The sequence below is a fragment of the Haliotis cracherodii genome, unplaced genomic scaffold (assembly GCF_022045235.1).
Source record: "Haliotis cracherodii isolate W230 unplaced genomic scaffold, xgHalCrac1.p SCAF_15, whole genome shotgun sequence".
In the NCBI taxonomy this organism is placed as follows: domain Eukaryota; kingdom Metazoa; phylum Mollusca; class Gastropoda; order Lepetellida; family Haliotidae; genus Haliotis; species Haliotis cracherodii.
In genome coordinates this window covers 761,957-784,124 of record NW_027266270.1, presented here as the reverse complement: position 1 = coordinate 784,124, position 22,168 = coordinate 761,957, and the positions used below count along the sequence as shown (strand labels likewise).

Genomic DNA, 22,168 nt, shown 5'->3' with positions numbered 1-22,168 from the left:
CCGGATTATTTTACTGTTCCAGATTAATGAGGTTCCGCTGTGAACCCTTAACCTTATCACTGCCAGCTATCATGCACACAACATCTATGTTAACCCTATCACTGCCAGCTATCATGCACACAACATCTATGTTAACCCTATCACTGCCAGCTATCATGCGCACAACATCTATGTTAACCCTATCACTGCCAGCTATCATGCACACACATCTATGTTAACTCTATCACTGCTATCGTGCACACACACGGCTCATTCATCAGTATGTTTGTATGTTGATTCACATCATTAAGCCTGGTGTACAGACCCACATCCGATTGACAAACGGTACATACATAAAGCAGGGGGCACCTGCTGGAATGTTGCTGCAGCAGGTGTAAAGCCAACTCACTCACTCACTCTCTCATTCACTCACTCACTCACTCACTCACTCACTCACTCACTCACTCACCCTAGATTTACGCAGCCCAGAAGGAAGACATGACAGTGGTGGCAGGTGTCTGTTGCAGTGTGAGATGCACTCTTTGTGGGTGAGATCAAGTGATAGCTCCCAGGAAATATCACTACAATGAAATTGAATCACAATGCTTTGCAGACGATTGTGACATCATTAGCAGATTTAGGAACATGTAGCATCTGGAGAAGACACTAAAACCATGTGATCACCCATGTTAAAACATGAACTAATCAGTGATAAACAATATCAGCCAGCTAAACTTAACGTAACTTGGATAGATCTACTGAAATCACAGAAAGTGAAGACCGGCTATTTCAAATATGGCCCTGCTAATCGTGGTGATGTTATTATGTGTGTGAATTCCTAATTTAATAATAAAGATACAGCAAACTAACTTCAAACAACCCGTGATGATTATTTCTTGACAATCATTCTGTTTCTTGTTAAAAGTCACATTCTAAAATTGTCTTATTTAATCTTGAAACATTTGCTTACCATTTTATGAAAAATAACATGAAAAGGTGTCAGCATAACATTGTGCCAATTGACAGTGATGTGACAATAATATGCTAAATTTGTCCTCCACCTTCTTCAGAATGCCAGTGAAAGAGTTTGACTTTGAGCATGGATTCTAAGAGTAATTTAGATCTTCCAGGTGTGACCTTCTCTAGACAATAAAAAAGATATTTTTTCCTGGGCAAACTAATCCTGAGTTAATAAGTGGCCAAGATTTGTTTGCAATGTCGCCACGGTGATGAATTGATGGGAGCTCGGTGCTTTGTGGAGTCCAGTCACATGCATTGTTGATGAAACCAGTGCCCAGTAAAATGACCACATCTGTGAACTGATTCCAAAACATCTACCTTTTAGTAATTCACATCTTCAAATCTTATGATCATCTGTTGCAAGGTATGATCACGTCGTTGGTCCTGGACATATTGTAATAAGGGTAGTGCTCGTATTTACCGTCATGTGATAAGAAAAATGACAATTGCCCTATGAGTTATGTCTACAATGTGTACACTCATTAGTGGATATTTCTCGTGATATGAAAAAAAAAAAGTAATCAATAATTCAGATAAAACGGCATGTCAGACTGCAAGTGTATGCTGGCTGCGTGACTCGGAATACTGGTGATACTAAATCATTGAACTCGCGTACACAACAATGCCACAGTAAACACAAAACACTTGTTCATAATTTACGTCTTTGTTGGGAGATCCTTCAACCATGGCATGAGTACAAAATTACTTAATGGCTTGTAACGATTTGGTTTGTAATGGAAAAAAATAGCTCTTGCATGCATAAAGAACGGTTCAGTAAATGAGTGATGAAATCAGCCATATTGTAGTGGAGGTGTGCACGTAGGGGTGGTGGGAGTGTAGTCATGTCTACGTGTCACTGGTGTTCATTTCCTGAGATCCGTGAACATCCGGGCTAGAATAGGTCTTCAGCAACCTATGCTTGCCGTAATAGGCGATAAGCTTGTCATAAGAGGCGACTAACAGGGTCTGGTGGTCACGTGGATGCATGTCATCAAATCCCAATTGCGTGGATCAATGCTCATGATATCAATCACTGGATTGTCAGGTCCAGACTCGATTATTTACAGACTGCTGTCATATAGCTTGAATATAGCTGAGTGTGGTGATAAACAACAAACAAACAAAACATACTGTTCTAGATTCACAGGTATTGGGTCAAAGTAAACAAACAAATAATTTCCTGATGTTATGACATCTTGTAGGAAGACTGAAATTGAGGTTTGGGGGTTAAATTACAGAGGCTGCGGGCCACTAAACATCTGTCGTTATTGTTCAAGTTGGCGAAGTGTGAAGGCAGATTTGCTGACTAAGTTATTTAGTGGGTATGTTCTTCTTGAGGGCTGGTTAGCACAGAGATGTCTTTGCCATGCCAGGAATTGCCATAGGTTCGAATCTCAAATTTGCCCTGATTGTGATCTCACCTTCATGGAATCAAAGCAAAACCAAGGTGTGGAGTCCGTGCTGTTATCACATGAGTGACTGACAACATGTGGACATTAAAATGGTCAGGTGGCCCAATGGTTAACATGGTAACTTAACTCACATTTGTCCTGAGTTTGTTTCCTGACTTCGGTATAAAGCAAAAAGCAATATCTTGTAGTGCCTGCTTTCTTGGTGTTAAACACATTTGATATCGAACAATTAATCCATTTTTAATTTCTGTGGCTGAAAATGAAAACAAGTTTAATTAGGAAACCTGTGCACATCCTTTCCCAAATGTAAAAATATGTGGTCCAATAATATGTTCTTTCCCCACCTTAATTAGAACTAAATCCATATTGGATAACCACTGGATTGTCTGGTCCAGACTCGATTATTTACAGACATATAGCTAGTATATTGCTGAGTGCTGCGTTAAACAACAAACAAACAAAAACTAAATCCATATATTAATAATAATCCTTTCAATTAATTGTGTTTATCAATGAGTGTATAAATGAGAGAACCCCATGAACACAACACTAATGCTGTGACACAAAGTATCAAGTATGATGACACAAAGTAACACTCTACTGTACCCAGTGACCTCCTGACGATGTATGTTGGAGCCCCTCCCCACCCAGCACACCTCCCACGGCTCAGTGATTCCGCTCTCCTGATAAAGGAACAGTGAATCAGCTGATTTCAACCTGGTTGTGAGGAGGGACCATGTTAAAATTATTTTCATCCCTATCAATTTTTCACCTCCCTACTTCCTGTCTTCCGTGAAATAGATGCTCTGACTTGTATAGGGGCAGACTGAGACTCGCTATTTGTTTAACACAAGATTTCATCTTAATGAGCAATTCCATTAAGTATTGTTTATTTTGCTTTTGACACAGCCCCTGACATAACATCGCAGGATAACTATTCCTCTCCTTTTCTTTGTCTCTTTCCTATTAACCTACCTACGTCAGCTGACATCTATTCTGAGGTATCAACATTGACAGGTGGTAGTTCCATTAGGAGTTTTCACTTGTTAAAAACACCCAGTAACACCAGTTTTTGTAGACATGTTTTAGTTTTGACTCAGCATAGTGACTTGTATCCGGGCCGCTATTTCCAACTTAGTGGCATTAAGACTGCGAAGTGTTATTGAGCGATCTCGATCGTTCATCGCGCAGCAAGACTTTGCTGTTCAGTGTTGAAGAGCTATTTATTCTGTGCATTGTGGATTATGAATAAGGTTCGACAGTAAGGAGCTGTTGGACTTTACAACTGTGAGATTGATCTATCACAGGAGCAGAGGGCAAGGTCGTTCAGATATGGGACAAAGGTATCAATTCTTCCACATGTTGTCCTGCCCCGTGAAGATCTGTGTCAGAATAGGTCGTCAGCAACCCATGCTTGTCGTAAGAGGCAACTAACGGGATCAGGTGTTCAGGCTCGCTGACTTGGTTGATGCATGTCAGTGTATCCCAATTGCGTGGATCGATGCTCATGATGTCAATCACAGGATTGTCTGGTCCAGACTTGATTATTTACAGACCGCCGTCATATAGCTTGAATATTGCTGAGTGCGGCGTTAAAGAACAAACAAAGCATGCCGTTCTAAATTCACAGGTATCGGGTCAAAGTACCTGTGAGAATTACCTTATGTTATAATGTACTGCTGGGTTATCTGCAGCAGTGTTTATTGTGTTTATTATCTACCTAGTGTACACATTCCTAGTGGTCAGCTGGACGTAGTCTGTAAATCTTATAACATCTGTACCTTCTGTTCCAGTCTCTGTCTGTCCCTGGTGTTGTCCTATAATGATTAACAGTGGTGGTGGTAGACGTGGAGATGGGTGTCACTCGATGTGTTTGTTCAACTAACAGAGGATAGTTTTGATTTTGGACACATACTGATCTGTTAAGTTGAACCACGGACCTATATAACCAGTAGATACAAGTCCGTGGTTGAACCCAATGTAGGGGAAGACTGTTTTGTTTCCATCTATGAAATGGAATACAGTGTATCTATTTGTAACGATATAGGAATACCGTGTATCTATTTGTGACGATATAGGAATACCGTGTATCTATTTGTGACGATATAGGAATACAGTGTATCTATTTGTGACGATATAGGAATACAGTATCTATTTGTGACGATATAGGAATACAGTGTATCTATTTGTGATGATATAGGAATACAGTGTATCTATTTGTGGCGATATAGGAATACAGTGTATCTATTTGTGGCGATATAGGAATACAGTGTATCTATTTGTGACGATATAGGAATACAGTGTATCTATTTGTGACGATATAGGAATACAGTGTATCTATTTGTGACGATATAGGAATACAGTGTATCTATTTGTGACGATATAGGAATACAGTATCTATTTGTGACGATATAGGAATACAGTGTATCTATTTGTGATGATATAGGAATACAGTGTATCTATTTGTGGCGATATAGGAATACAGTGTATCTATTTGTGGCGATATAGGAATACAGTGTATCTATTTGTGACGATATAGGAATACAGTGTATCTATTTGTGACGATATAGGAATACAGTGTATCTATTTGTGACGATATAGGAATACAGTGTATCTATTTGTGACGATATAGGAATACAGTGTATCTATTTGTGACGATATAGGAATACCGTGTATCTATTTGTGACGATATAGGAATACAGTGTATCTATTTGTGACGATATAGGAATACAGTGTATCTATTTGTGACGATATAGGAATACAGTGTATCTATTTGTGACGATATAGGAATACAGTGTATCTATTTGTGACGATATAGGAATACAGTGTATCTATTTGTGACGATATAGGAATACAGTGTATCTATTTGTGACGATATAGGAATACAGTGTATATCCATGTGTGATGATGGAAGGCAGTGTATATCCATGTGTGACGATGGAAGACAGTGTATATCCATGTGTGACGATGGAATACAGTGTATATCCATGTGTGACGATGGAAGACAGTGTATATCCATGTGTGATGATGGAAGACAGTGTATATCCATGTGTGACGATGGAATACAGTGTATATCCATGTGTGACGATGGAAGACAGTGTATATCCATGTGTGACGATGGAATACAGTGTATATCCATGTGTGATGATGGAAGACAGTGTATATCCATGTGTGACGATGGAATACAGTGTATATCCATGTGTGACGATGGAAGACAGTGTATATCCATGTGTGATGATGGAATACAGTGTATATCCATGTGTGACGATGGAATACAGTGTATATCCATGTGTGATGATGGAAGACAGTGTATATCCATGTGTGACGATGGAAGACAGTGTATATCCATGTGTGACGATGGAAGACAGTGTATATCCATGTGTGATATTAGAATACAGTGTATCTATTCATAGAAACATTTTAATCTGTAGATATTTTAAGTTCCAATTTGCCTTACTCCTGCAGCCTCAGCTATGTGAGGATTTCAGTTTGACCTCAATCTTCCTACCAGCTTGCACATGCAGTATTTCTCGTGTTTGTTTTATTTTGTATGTATCAAGTCCTTATCTCGAAAGCAAGTGTCAATGATGTTTGTGTATAACTCAGCTATTCAACCAGGATTTCTGCTATCTGGTTTATTGCACGAAGTGTCTGCCTACTACAGACTTGAAGTGTAAGAGCCATTAACAGATGACAGGGGAATACTTACGGCATGAATCACCTGTAGGACTCACCCCAGGGAGGGGGGTCTTCGTGTTCCTTCTTACTAAACGACTTGAGGCAGGTGACACACGTTATGTCTTGCTCGTGGAACACAACATCATCAAAGGAAGGTCTAAGGGCAGCTCACCCACACAGAAAGTGAAGCATTTCCTATGGGTAATCCACAGCCCCACCAATAAAGATTTGTAAATTGTCAGACATCTGCTATTGCAGCTTCAAAGGTCAGAATGACCCAACAAGGCATTCTAATGTATTTTAACAATTTGAAGAAAAGAAATAGATTGTTTAGTGAGTTCCTCTCATATGATTCCTCATTCAGTACATTAGTGTCCTTTGTTAGATTTTTTCACACCATGTCATCGTTTTCACTAAAGGATAAAATCAAATAATTAATTCACTGAAGAAAATTATTTTACATATTTTGATGAATATTAGGCAGAAAATGTATTAATGAAAAAGATCTTAAATAATCTATTATTATTATGTAGCTTAATTTGACTGTTAGCATGGACAATTGCTCGTGGAGGTATACTGTTGTTGGAGTAGACACTTGCTTTCAGAGATCAGGGTCATTGTTGTGTATTTGCTTACGATGTGTTTGCTTCGACCCGCGCACTGCACTGTGTTTTGTTTCTGGCAGGCGAGAACTGGAGGACAGGGGCACACTGAACACTGGGTACGTGCGGTAAGGCAAATCTTGTTTTTTTTACCGCGACACGTCATGGAATGTGGAATGAATGGCCTAGTTGATTTGCTGCTTCTTCACGTCTGAGTTTCTCGCTAACTTGTAGGTTTGTTTTCATTTTATATTTCCTTTTGCTTCGTGCTGAGTGCTGGCTTGCTTACACAACAGCTTCGATCAAACACAAGTGAGATGGACAATTACTTGTTCAAACATATCCCATGGTTTGATTATGTATGTTATAATATTCGTATCTCTGTATCACTCAATAAGCGATGTATACGCCTGTTTAAACAGTATATCCTGGTGGTGTGTATATGAAATATGGTATATGCTATAGCTATAACAAGCATTCTGTGGAGCCGGGACATACAAAAATATGCCTCACACATTGTTGTCAATATGAAAACATAAGGTTTGTTATTTACACTCAATCATGTGCATGTTTACATACAGCCTTTGTTTATACTCAGTGTTTACGGATGACAAGGCTTTCATCTGGTGCCCTGCCAACCCAAATGGGCAGGAATGCAGGTCTTGTGGGCTTGGTATTGTTCGGGGACCAGCTTGTTCAAGTAGACATGATAGATCATGGGTTCAGAGAGCCAGGCATCAATATTGACCAATCAGACAGTTTGTAGGCAGTTATTCCAGGGTGCTGTATGTCATATACGATATGCCCACATGTTGTGTAACATTGTAACACATGTTCACCTGCTGATGCACACACAGATGCACACACACATGCACACACACATGCAGTGATTTTGTTTCTCGTTTCTCACAACTTTTTGTAATCTGATTGTGCTGGGAGAGAAAATTTTCTTTAATATTTATTTTCATAGGTTACAAATCTGTAAACATAAGCTTGCTTTTTTAATTGCTTTGTATATGTGTCAACTATAATTAATTAATTAGTTATGTTACTATGTTACTACTCCCCTGAATCTGACAAATTCATTGTCTGTGAATGCCATTCCATGATCAAAAAGTTGGAATATGGTACAAACGAAATATGGGTTTAACAGTTGTTACTGAACAGTGCTTATGAATAGAAATATGATTAGGGGTGGGTGCAATATCAGGGAAGGGTCATGTGAAACAAGAGATGTATTTCTACACTGTTCCTGTGTGTGTGGTCTGTTTATTGGGGGTCACTGCCTGGAGCACCCGATGTGGTGACAGCTGACATTACACTTCAAAGAGAGGCATGGAACACTTAAATGCTGAAGTGTATGGAACTGTTGTACAAGAGAAGTCTCTTTGATTGCATGTGGGATCACTGGTTATGTAACTATGAACCTCTGTGCGTCCTGCCAAAAGTCATGTTTTGGCTGTAAGTGGCAAGGGAGGTTGTTACAGTTGCAGTGTAGTGAGACAGGCCAACAGAACAGTGAGGCCAACAGAACAGGTGATGGGTCTGGTCAGTGGCTGTCAGTTGACCACTGGTATATCCACACATGTGGTATTTTGAGGAAGTTGATGCATGTTGTTCTGACTCCTTATCAGTCCTAATCTGTCCCTTAGCCACCAGGATATGCTGATTCTAGGTTCAAATCCCAGATTTTGAACATTGGTTTGACCGCACTATTCCCTTATTGGTGGTTGGAACCCCCACAGCTTGCATTTTCTTCAGGCTTTTCTCCCACATTCAGCAGATAGAATTGGATATTTTTGAAACCCAACTAATACTCATGGCCTACCTGTGACGATCGGGGGTATAATAGATCTTCAGCAACCCATGCATGCCGTAAAAGGTGGCTATGCTTGTCGTAAGAGGCGACTAATGGGATCAGGTGATCAGGTGGTCAGGTTCACTGCCTTGGTTGATGCATGTCATCGTATCCCAATTGCATAGATCGAAGCTCATGATGTCAATCACTGGATTGTCTGGTCCAGACTTGATTATTTACAGACCACCATCATATAGCTAGAATATTGCTGAGTACGGCGTTAAACAACATTAACAAACAACAGCATGATCATGACCACAGTTTGGACAGAAGCAGGATTGTATTCCTTCCTATCACCTTGATCGGTAGTTGGCTGGCAGCAGACAGGGACGTATTGCCAAGCTTGGGTCTCAGGTTCCCATTTGTTTGTCTGAGACCACATCATCTGTCTGACCCGGACTGACCAGGGCTGAATTAATCTGCAGTGTGAACTTCACCTGCCACCTCCACTACTGTTTTGTGGTGATTGTATCACAGATAGGACTGTTGGGGCTAGTTTGTTGGTCTGGTACATGATGCCGGTTGTGTGGCCTGGCTCCCTGCCCAGATTGAGGATATTGACAGTGTTGTAAGGACATCAGCCAGGAGTCCCCAGGGAGCTCCTGAGTTCCACACTGCAAGAGTGTCTGTCTGCTGGTTTCATTTGTGCTGCGACTCCCCTCCAACCTCACCCTATGGTGATCCCCGGTTCTGTCCACCAACCAAGATTCAGAATAGGTCTTCAGCAACCCATTCTTGCGTATCCCAACTGTGTAGAGCGATGCCTCTCTTACAGCCCCCAGAGCCTACATGCAATAAAACACCACCCCTATTCTCTCTCAGCCTCTTGTCAGCTCCAGCAGCCTGTTTTCATCCAGTGTTCAGCGCTCACATTCAGAGACTTGAAGATTCCTTTAAACCTCGTGGGTTCCCTTGTGAAATGGTTATCAGTTAACTTTGTACATAACTCTATTTAAGGAACGACATGTTTGCCTACCATTACAGTGCAAGGATACAGGAAGACTTGGTCACGAGTGCACGGCAGAACTCAACAGGACACAATTGTCCTCTTCTGTATTGTGTATCATTTCACAAAACTGTTTATCTTGCCCTGCTTTTTAGGGACTGATACTTAACATTGGAGGTTTATCCTTCCAGGTCGATGATGTCTTGGTGTTGTCTTTAACTAATTGGGACATTTGACATCAAAAAGTGATTTTGGAAAAAAACCTCTTCAGCATGTATTCTGTTTTTTCAAATTGTATTTTGAAGTTTGTTCTCTGCTTCACCCCAAGGATATGATGCAATTTGATTAGTTGAACCAAGTCCAATCTAGAGCTGACATTTGTAGTAACAAAGATAAATTCTTGTCAGTTGTCCAGGTTGTCGTTGAAGAATCTGCTTTAAGTATATTTTGAAACAATACAATTTTTTGTTGTGTGACAAAAGCATTGACGTCATTGTTTCAATTTCTGGATTGTCTAATTTCAGTTTCTGGTTGAAAAAAGGGTTTGTTGTCTTAGAAAAAGTGAACAAATTAAAACTTCATTTTCAAGTTGTGACAATTAGTTACATTGGAGGTGTTGATGACAAGAGATGATGGAGCCTTGTCTTATGTCAAGTATGTACAATGAGGTTTGATATTGACAATACTGCCCCCCACCAACAAACGTTGTCACTTTCAAGTTGACACAGTGTGGTGTCTCCTCAACAGTTGACAGACCCTCACACGTGTGTGATTGGGTGTAGGGTGGTGTATATCATGTGTATACACCAGGGGAGCCACAACACTGATGACCAGGATGGATGACACACATCTTCAGCTCTCCACGACATTCCGGGCAATCACACCTTGTACATCATTCATTCACACTTTCAATGTCCTTAACTTGATTTGAGTTTGGTTGGAAGACCTGATCATGGTTGGCCCAGCGGTCAAGGTCACTACAACTTTTGCTGTGCAATTCCCTCCCTTGGCTGCCAGGTTGTGGGTTTGAATCCAAGAACCCCCTTTCCGGTTGTACTTGTGTTCGTAGTTTCTCCAAATCTTCCTCCCACTTCAAGTTGCGTCAGGTCTACTTCCTCATGGTTTGACTTCTGTTGTTGTGCCAGACATGTTGTGTCGTTTGATACAGAACTGGTTTGACCCGAGCAAGTTGTGTCGATTGATACTGAATTGGTTTGACCTCTTCTTGTGACTTGTTGTGACGTTTGACCTCTGTTGTTGAGTCCAACAAGTTGTGCCGTGTGCTAAAGCGTGGGCAGACACCAACTGACCTGGCGATGTGCTGGAGGTGGCCCTGGAGACCTTGTCCACAACGTGTTTCCTCTGTATAAATGTCCCTCCTCTTAGAGATTTTCTAGTGTGTACAACATTTATCACCCATGTGTAAATAAGTGGTTTATACTCCATGCTTGACACCTTCATAAATAAACCTGTCAGTTTACTGCAGAGAACTGTGCTGGGTTGGGACAATATCAATATCATCTACACTGAACATGCATCATCAGTGCTGGAAATAGATTCTCCGGACCTTGCTGTTGTCCACTTGGTGTGTGGAGCCAGTGACACTATTTACCTGACAACTATACAACACAGACCAAGTGGAACCAGGAGATAGAAATGGTCATGACATTAATTTCATGTTTTTTAAAGTGTTATCTCACCTAGTTGTGCCAGCATCTGCTAATAATAAGTGTAAATCCTTGATCTGCCCTGACTGCCTCTGTGGTCTAGTGGAAGATCGTCCGCCCGGAGAGTGGAAGGTCCGGGGACAACTTCAATCCCCGGCTGCGTCATACCAAAAGACGTTAAAAGATGGTACTTGTTGTTACCCTGTCTAAGAAATACTCAACACCATTAATTTCTGAATTGTGACAAAGGAATTTCAATTTTGACTGATTGAAAACTTTTCACCCTTAAAATAAAATTATTGATTTATTTATGCTTGATAATTAGTTATAATTAATGAGACTAGCATGCTACAAACGAGGAAAAGCTTTGCAACACCTATATCCCTGACACCTGTGTGCTAGCATTCCCCGGAACCACTCCTTGCTTGGTCTCCGTGACAACGGTGTGCTGGGTGTGGATACAGCGTGACATCAGCCCCTGCTTATCGTGGTGTCAATAAGCAGATTGTACATTCAGATTGTCAGCGTTAGGTTCATATGTCAGCACGTCCAAAGGGTGTCCGTCTTTGTTCAGTAATGTATTGGGTGAATGGTTAAGGACATCAGTCAGTAGAAGGAGGTATTTGTGGAATGATAACAGGTGTCAATCTGGGTCTGTGTTTTATCACTGGCACAGTTGTCCCCGCGATTAGGGTTCAACCCTTTCAGAACTTTCATTTTAACTGGAGTGAAACTGACAAGAAAATAATTGTAATGTTGTCACCCCCCCCCCCCCTGCTCTCTCTCTCTCTCTCTCTCTCTCTCTCCGTCTCTGTCTCTGTCTCTGTCTCTAACCCAGGCGTGTTTATTCTCGCCCCAACCATCATTAGCAGGTCATGGCGACCAAAACACCGGCATGCTACAGGCGCTTGTTGATGTGCTTCTCCAGCTTAAAATGGCTGCATGCTTAAACTGCATCTATACCATGCCTTTGTTCTTTTCAAATACTACATGTACAAATAGACACATTTTAGTTGAAGGTTATCCATATTTGAAATTGAAATTTGAATTTAGGTGGTGAGGGTGACGTCTAACTTACCCATGAATTGAGATGTGTTTTTTGTAAAATCCCTATGTGTGGTCATGTAGTCATAATTATTTTTTGACAACATTTGTTGTGTCTTTGCATGTGTAAAGGTGAAATATTTGATATAGCCCAGTATGAATATTATTGTCAATAAAAAGTTAAACCAGACTTCAAAATCACGGGATAATGATCTCCATGTATGCGTAAACAAGCCAGAGATTATTTCTATGTTTATGTTACCATGGTTATGTTGCTTCTGTCATTTAATCTCATTTCTGTCTTTTCATTGTATTTCATTTGTGCTATTTAGTTGTCTTCCTGCTTTGATTTTGTGATTTTTATCTCATTTGTATTTTGTTAGTGTACAGACAATATGAAACAAACAATTATGGCAAAAATTAATAATCTAACATTTTATTCAACAATAAGTTATTGTTTTGTTTATTTTTCTGAACTAGGTAAAGAATCAAATAGGTATTTTGTCAAAGTTTGAAAAGAATTCATTTTGTTTCCATCTGGTGAGAAGCAATAATGCCATTTTGTCGTTGGTCTGATGAAGGTGGCGGATGGAGTGACATGCATTCCTACCAAACTTTTTCAATCCAGAAAAGGTCAGATCAGTAGATTTATTTGACAGACAGATTCTCATTTACAGGAGGATGTTAAGGTGTGTGAAATGTCCTGTATCTAATGCATGCACATCTGATTGGCTGACAAAAACATGTTGCCAGTGTCGGGGGAACGTATGTACCTGTAACAAGGCTGATTAGAACATTCGTTCAGTGCTGGCTTCCCTCCATAGTCAGGCTAACGAGGACACAGTCATGTCATCTCTTAATTGCTATTTAATCAGGACTCTCCAGGTGTGCAGTGTACAGAATCCTCCCCTCCCCCCTCCTTAATAATGCCCCCTTTTGGAAGTGTTTCTCATTCAGTACTCACAAGTTAGAGGACAAGTCCTGGCCATCAGGAGCCTCGTGTATGTGGCAGAGTAAAACAGATTTGGAAATCAATAAAGTTGTGGCTGTGTAATTTTTGGAACAAATATTGAAGTTTGTCATTGATCTTTTTTTCAAGATTTAATCAACAAATGTGTTGGGGAAAACAGCACCTGCCAGGCCTGAATAAAGACTATTTCCCTGACAACTATCCACCTCAGTTTTTCATTGTTCCATGTTCTCTTGTCGATCGAATTAACAAATCAAACAAATATTTAGATTTACCATTTTCTCAAATATTGTAACCACTTCCGCCCGTCTGATCCAATAGATCCAATGACCGACAAAGATGCATGTCGTGTTTTACAACACATTTATATGCCATTGTCCTCTGAATCATGGCTTTAGATGCAGGCCTGTCTTCCAAGAATGCCCAGAAGTAGTATAATTGCCGTAGTTACGAGCTTGATCTGTCTTTAGAACCAACTGTCTGCTGAAGCGTGCTGTCCATAGTTAAATGAACACAAACCCTTCAGAGAAAGCCACATTAAGTCACACAGGCACTGCTATGTGGAATGGTGGACAAACACAATGTGTAACGTACAACTCCCAACGTCCTTCCTGATCCTGAATGTCTGATCAGTGCATGGATAATGCTGACTAGGGATGACGTTAGAGCTTTATGTTTTCATTCTGCATCAGCGTTTGACCATAATAAACATTTATTTTACCATACTTTATATATTGACTATAATAAATATTTATTTTACCATACTTCATATATTGACTATGATAAATGTATATTAAACAATACTTTATATTGACTATAATAAACATTTATTTTGCCATACTTTATTTCCTGAGTTTAATAGGGTTTATTGGGGGACTTGAAAGAAAAGACTAAAAGAGGTGGTTAAAGTTAAGTAGCTTCTGGTGTTCTGGACAGACAGACAGACAGACAGTATTAAGCTGGCCGTTTTATACTATTTGAAAGAAAGTTCTAGCCCTCCTGGAGTTGAGCTGCCATGCCATGCCATGCCGAATGAACTATAGTAAACTGCAAGAATTGGCTGGTCATCGACTTCTTGTCACAAGTCTATTTTCCTGACTGGAAAGTATATGTGTTTAATACTTAATGAGTGGCCAGACAGTAAGTGTAACTTATTGAATACTTTGTTTCAGACTCGTGAAGATCCGGGTTAGAGTAGGTCCTCAGCAACCCGTACTATGCCTTTGTAGGAGGCCACTAATGGGTCGGGTGGTCATATTCGTTGACTTGGTTGATGCATGTCATCGTATCTCAATTGCGTGGATCGATGCTCATATCAATCACTGGATTGTTTGGTCCAGACACACTATTGACAGACCACCCTCATATAGCTAGAATATTGCTGAGTGTGGTGTTAAACAACAAAGAGAAAAATCACGCTGCAATATTCCAGCTAATGGTGGCCTCTAAATTATCAACCGGACTATAACAAACTATATTCTGTGGGTAAATCAGCGTTGAATGTAGGAAGTGTATGGATATGTTGTGTTTGTTGTTGCAGTGAGGACGGCAGGATGGACTACATGCACGAAGACCCGTACAGCGGCCACTACAACTCCAGTCCGGGAATGGGCTACGGAGGCGGGAACTATGGCAACCCCAACATGTCGTACGACCGAGAACACTCCACACATGGCTCCCACGTGTCACTGCAGAGTGCCGGCAGCAACCGGGGCCGCCAGACTAAAGTAGGTCCAGTATGTCGACAGTGTGTGACAGTGTGTTTCTCTAAGACCCTGAAAGGTGCTCAACTGATTGATACGTCTGTAGATTATTGTTTGATGAAAGTGGTGTGAAGGTTTGTTTCCTGTGTTATTCCTGTTATGATGCCAGATAATGGTTTCTCAAGGACTGCTTGAGATCTCACTTTTATCATCCCAACCTGGCTCATGAATTTTTAGAGGGACTAGTTGTTTTCCCCCAAATCTAGTTATGTCACTATGTGGACTGGTTGGTTTAACCTATGGTGTCTTCTGCTTTATCAACTCGGGTTGATATGTTTGACGTCGAAATAAAGTCAGGTGATATTCTCCGGCTGCCATGAAGGGCGGTCGGGTAGCCTAGTGGTTAAAGCATTCGCTCATCATGCTGAAGACCCGGGTTCCATTCCCCACATGGGTACAATGTGCGAATTCCATTTCTGGTGTACCTCACCATGATATAGTTAGAATATTGCCAGACGCATTGTAAAACAATACTCTCTCGCTCTGTGTGCCAGGTGCCGACTGTGTCCCGTATCATCGCCAGTGAGGAGCTGGGTCCCCGTGGATCACTCAGCTCCCTGCCCCAGGAACAGCAGAACGGCAACTATGCCACGTACCAGTCCATCAGCCGCCACGGAGACGGGATCCGCGGCTCACCGCTCCCGAGGTCAGCATCACCGCGAGGCCTTGACCCCAGGTTTTCGTCCAGTCATCTTCCTGAACACTTCCCCTCCGCACCTGCTCACTATGGCAGTTCGCCGCGGGGCAGTGTGTCACGATATAGCAACGACTCACCAAATATTGATACTTACGATGGCTATGTGCACAGGTATATAATCAGCTTGCTTCCTACTAATCATCACTGTTGATATGTTTGAACTGTCAATGAAACCGTAATTTGTAAACAAGAAAATGCATGTCAATATGCATTGTGATTTCAAACTGGTCCCAATATTTATTAATGTAAAAAAATAAATACTGAAACACTTTGAAGATGCATATTCAATTTGTAGTATTGTCAAAATTGCGACGAATCAAATGAAGTTGTTCTGTGTATTTAGAGATGAAATAATAAAACACAACAATGTCATCATTCAGATTCGAATCTCATTCCATTTGTTTCGAGCTGGCACCAAGATTTATGTGATGCCTGATGATGTGTTTTCATTGTGTGATGTATGATTTACACTTATCAACAGTGAATTCCTGGAATTGACTTAACGATAATATTTTCTGAATATTTATGTATAATTAAAGGTTTCTAAAACCGGACAAAACGATTCATCAAAAAGTGACAATACATTTGTTGTAAATTTCCAATTTCTTTCAATAATTGAACCTATTGGATCAGTAGGTTATTGAAGCAACTGGTTTAGCAGGTACATGGCCAACCATGTGACATGGGTCATGTGACGTGGTCACGTGACCTGACAGACCATGACTGTAACCTCAGCTTCTGCTGGTGAGGTCTTTCTCTCTTCTTGCTCTCTAGTTATCCTGCTCATCGACACATTAGAAGGGGCATCATTATATACTAACATAACACACATTCCGTACTTACAAAAAACACATTCCGTATGAAACATAACACACATTCCGTACTAAGACAACACACATTCCGTACTAACACAATACACATTCTGTACTAACACTACACACATTCTGTACTAACACAACACACCTTCCGTATTAACACAACACGCGTTCCTTACTAACACAACACACATTCCGTACTAACACAACACACATTCTGTACTAACACAACACACATTCTGTACTAACACAACACACATTTCATACTAACACTACACACATTCCTTACTAAGACAACACACATTCCGTACTTACACAACACACATTCCGTACTCACACAACACACATTCCGTACTTACACAACACACATTCCGTACTAACACAACACACATTCCGTACTAACACAACACACATTCCGTACTAACACAACACACATTCCGTACTAACACAACACACATTCCGTACTAACACAACACACATTCTGTACTCACACAACACACATTCCGTACTAACACAACACACATTCCGTACTAACACAACACACATTCCGTACTTACACAACACACATTCCCTACTAACACAACACACATTCCGTACTAACACAACACACATTCCTTACTAACACAACACACATTCCCTACTAACACAACACACATTCCGTACTAACACAACACACATTCTGTACTAACACAACACACATTCCTTACTAACACAACACACATTCCCTACTAACACAACACACATTCTGTACTCACACAACACACATTCCGTACTAACACAACACACATTCCGTACTAACACAACACACATTCTGTACTCACACAACACACATTCCGTACTAACACAACACACATTCCGTACTAACACAACACACATTCCGTACTTACACAACACACATTCCCTACTAACACAACACACATTCCCTACTAACACAACACACATTCCCTACTAACACAACACACATTCCTTACTAACACAACACACATTCCCTACTAACACAACACACATTCCGTACTAACACAACACACATTCTGTACTCACACAACACACATTCCGTACTAACACAACACACATTCCGTACTAACACAACACACATTCCGTACTTACACAACACACATTCCCTACTAACACAACACACATTCCGTACTAACACAACACACATTCCGTACTTACACAACACACATTCCCTACTAACACAACACACATTCCCTACTAACACAACACACATTCCCTACTAACACAACACACATTCCGTACTTACACAACACACATTCCCTACTAACACAACACACATTCCCTACTAACACAACACACATTCCGTACTAACACAACACACATTCTGTACTCACACAACACACATTCCGTACTAACACAACACACATTCCGTACTAACACAACACACATTCCGTACTTACACAACACACATTCCCTACTAACACAACACACATTCCGTACTAACACAACACACATTCCGTACTTACACAACACACATTCCCTACTAACACAACACACATTCCCTACTAACACAACACACATTCCCTACTAACACAACACACGTTCCTTACTAAGACAACACACATTCCCTACTAACACAACACACATTCCGTACTTACACAACACACATTCCCTACTAACACAACACACATTCCGTACTAACACAACACACATTTCGTACTAACACAACACACATTCCGTACTAACACAACACACGTTCCTTACTAACACAACACACATTCCGTACTAACACAACACACATTCTGTACTAACACAACACACATTCTGTACTAACACAACACACATTCCGTACTTACACAACACACATTCTGTACTAACACAACACACATTCCGTACTAACACAACACACATTCCGTACTAACACAACACACATTCTGTACTAACACAACACACATTCCGTACTAACACAACACACATTCCGTACTAACACAACACACATTCCGTACTAACACAACACACATTCCGTACTAACACAACACACATTCCGTACTTACACAACACACATTCCGTACTAACACAACACACATTCCCTACTAACACAACACACATTCCGTACTTACACAACACACATTCCCTACTAACACAACACACATTCCGTACTAACACAACACACATTCCGTACTAACACAACACACATTCCGTACTAACACAACACACATTTCGTACTCACACAACACACATTCCGTACTAACACAACACACATTCCGTACTTACACAACACACATTCCCTACTAACACAACACACATTCCCTACTAACACAACACACATTCCGTACTTACACAACACACATTCCCTACTAACACAACACACATTCCGTACTAACACAACACACATTTCGTACTCACACAACACACATTCCGTACTAACACAACACACATTCCGTACTAACACAACACACGTTCCTTACTAAGACAACACACATTCTGTACTAACACAACACACATTCCGTACTAACACAACACACATTCCATACTTACACAACACACATTCCGTACTAACACAACACACATTCCGTACTAACACAACACACATTCCGTACTAACACAACACACATTCTGTACTAACACTACACACATTTCATACTAACACTACACACATGTCATACTAACACAACACACATTTCATACTAACACTACACACATTTCATTCTAACACTACGCACATTTCATACTAAGACTACTGGCGTCCAACACTGCAATTTACTGTGCAGAGTTGCGTCCCTTAGAAATGATGATCGTGGGTTCAAATCCCAGATTCCCCTGATTGTGGTTGTTGACATTGTGTCCATGTGGGTTCTCGGGTTCACTAAACTGGTTAATGTCAAAGTTCTGCATCAGAACTTTGGGCTGTCCTCCCAGTGATTGACACTGTGACTGACACTGCGACTGAAATACTGTTGAAAGCTGCTAAAATCTGACTCACTCTCACACTCACACACTCTTATGCTCACACACTCTCTCACTTGCACACACATACACTCTCTCACACTCACTCACTCTCACTCACACTCACTCACACACACTCTCACTCTCACCTACACACACATTCACATGCTCTCTCACACTCACTCACTCTCACTCACACTCACTCACACACACTCTCACTCTCACCTACACACACATTCACATGCTCTCTCACACTTATTCACTCTCACGCTCACACACTCTCTCACTCTCATTCAAACCCACTCTCTCACTCTTACTCTCACTCCCACACATACACATTCACACACATTCACGTGCTCTCACACTCATTCACTCACTGACATTGACATGGGGATAGACGTTTATAATATTCTAGCTGGTAGTATTTGTGTATGTCTCCCCGTCAGGGGCTGCAATTCACCGGGCAGAGTTGCCTCCCTTGTGTGTGCCAAGATCTGATGATAAAGTTTGAATCCCAGATTCACCAATAAAAGTCTTCTTGGATGTGATGACAGTTTTCCTGTTTTCCTCCCACATTAAGGTGACATGCCGTGACACAAGCAGTACTCAACCCATCTCACTCACTCACTCTAACATGGGACACTGACTTCACCACTCGCTGTCTATATATATATATATATATAGCTTTTACTAGATCATTATTACTGTCCTAGATTCCTTATTTTGAGCTGTTATTAATAGAGCAGTGTTTTATAGAGCTTCCTCAAGCATTGTTTAACAGAGCTTCCTCAAGCAGTGTTGTGGTACCTTCTCGTTATTATATGGGATTTTAGGACAAGGCACTTTGGACGAAGTTTGGAATTGAAGAAGATTAGACTATGTGTTGAAGCATCTTAGAAAATGTGAGAGAGGAATAATTTTCAATTTGTTTGTGAAAAAATCCCATGTAATAAAAATATTTTGCATACCCGATATTTTTTATAATAACATTGCTTATGGATATGTTACTAATCAAATGTGAAATGAAAATATAAATATTGTTTCTGATGATTTATTCACTACAGGTACACAAGATGACAGGGTATTGAAGTTGTGTTAAATGTTATGATAATTATTCACCTTACCTTAATCATCCAAATATTCTTGAAAGAGTAAGCTAAATAACAGTTTTTAAAAAGTAATATTTAGTGATTATCAACATCTTTGAGAGATTACTACAGATTTTTGTAAAGATATTATGGATAAGAATGTTTTATCTTTTGCATTTAAACAAGATGTCAGTATATTGTTGTTTTTCATATAGTACTTGATTGGTGTTGAGGAGTATGTTGAGTTCATGTGTATGACCTGGTGCTGACCTCATGCTGACCTCATGTCTTGACCTTGTGCTGACCCTGTGTGTTGACCTCATCCATCGTGTTTCAGAGATCAGTACCCAGGCAGTAGAGGTAGTTACAACACGCCATCGGAGTCGGGCGCCCCTTACCGAGGCGGACAACCGACCTACGGGGATTATGATGACCGATACCCCGAACCACCTCTTCCATCAGACCCTTACAGGGAGATTCCGTTAGACGATTCCCAGCACCAGGCCTTGCATCACGGTGACCCCTACAATGGAGGTCATCCAGACGAAATCAACAGATCATACGGAGATCCCCAGTACCGAGATCAGCCTTATGATGATGATGGTTACCGAGGACCTCCGCGCTATGATGAACACGATGCCTCTCGAGATGCTGATCCTCATTATGGAGGTCACCCCGACGACTCATTCAGAGGGCCCACCGAGGTACCAGGATACCGAAACAGTTACCAGGATCCTCCTTACGACTCCTACGGGTCTCGACCGGGAGAAGATTATGGACATCTTCCCGAAACAGGAAATGAGCCTCAATATGGAGGCAGCTATCAAGGTCATCCGGATGACCCAAATACTGACCCCAATGACCCTCGGTTTAGGGAGAACTACCAGAACAATCCTGAGGATCCGTATGGAGATCGGCATGAAAACCCCTATGGGGGTTCGATGGGACCTCAAGGGGATGTGAATGACCCCCGATACCGGAATAGTTACCAAGGACACCCAGATGACCCCTATGCTGATAGACCCGGTGACGATCCTGATTTGATCCGACGTATGCAAGGGTTGCCTCCCTTGAGGAAAGACCCATTTGCCGATGACCCCTTCCAGGAGACTCGTAATGGAAGTTATCCCGGGCTCCGGCCCGGCGAGGAGGATCCGTACAACCGCGGACCGTCTCCGTCACAAGGTGAGTCCCTGCAGTAGCGGCTGGTTGCATGCGTTTGTATTCAGTATACTTTGTGTTGAGCTTTGTCTATTAGACACTCCATATCCATGCTTGTGGATTTTGCCAAGGTTGTAAACGTCCAAGACATGTGTCACTTCAGCTTTCCTCCAATTTTTAGCTGACAGGCTGAGATGGAAATGAAATCCTGTTGAAAAAAGCATGCAACCACTAGACTTGTAGGATCATCAGGGGAGTTCACGTACATCCTTATTTTCAGACATAATTTTTTGAATAGTTAGATTTGGTTGAACCAGATTACCATATTTTTCAGGGCTGTGTTTTATTTCACCCCCTGTGGGTGAGAATGATGCTTGCTTTGTCAGCACTGTGCTTTGGCAAAGTGGTAGACATCGATCCCCAACAAGCTGAATTGCTGTGATGTACCTGAAATACTGGTCAGTGGATCGATGCTCATGATGTCAATCACTTGATTGTCTGGTCCAGACTTGATTATTTACAGACCGCCTTCATATAGCTGGAATATTGCTGAGTGTGGCGTTAAAC

At 41.0% G+C, this 22,168-nt stretch overlaps 1 protein-coding gene across 17 annotated transcripts in view; it reads left to right on the top strand.

The window, feature by feature from the left end:
- LOC139462153 (splicing regulator ARVCF-like) overlaps positions 1-22,168 on the top strand; it is a 118,111-nt gene that overhangs the window by 72,974 nt on the left and 22,969 nt on the right. For 8 of the 17 annotated variants that reach the window (XM_071243660.1, XM_071243668.1, XM_071243662.1 and 5 more), the window contains 4 exons: positions 6,775-6,819; positions 14,717-14,903; positions 15,434-15,615; positions 20,778-21,625. In XM_071243660.1, the coding sequence (XP_071099761.1) occupies positions 6,775-6,819; positions 14,717-14,903; positions 15,434-15,615; positions 20,778-21,625 (1,262 nt within the window). Of the gene's footprint in view, positions 1-3,573; positions 3,755-6,774; positions 6,820-14,716; positions 14,904-15,433; positions 15,616-20,777; positions 21,626-22,168 lie in introns of those variants that run through there. The other 9 variants (XM_071243664.1, XM_071243674.1, XM_071243675.1 and 6 more) reach the window with 6 other exon arrangements.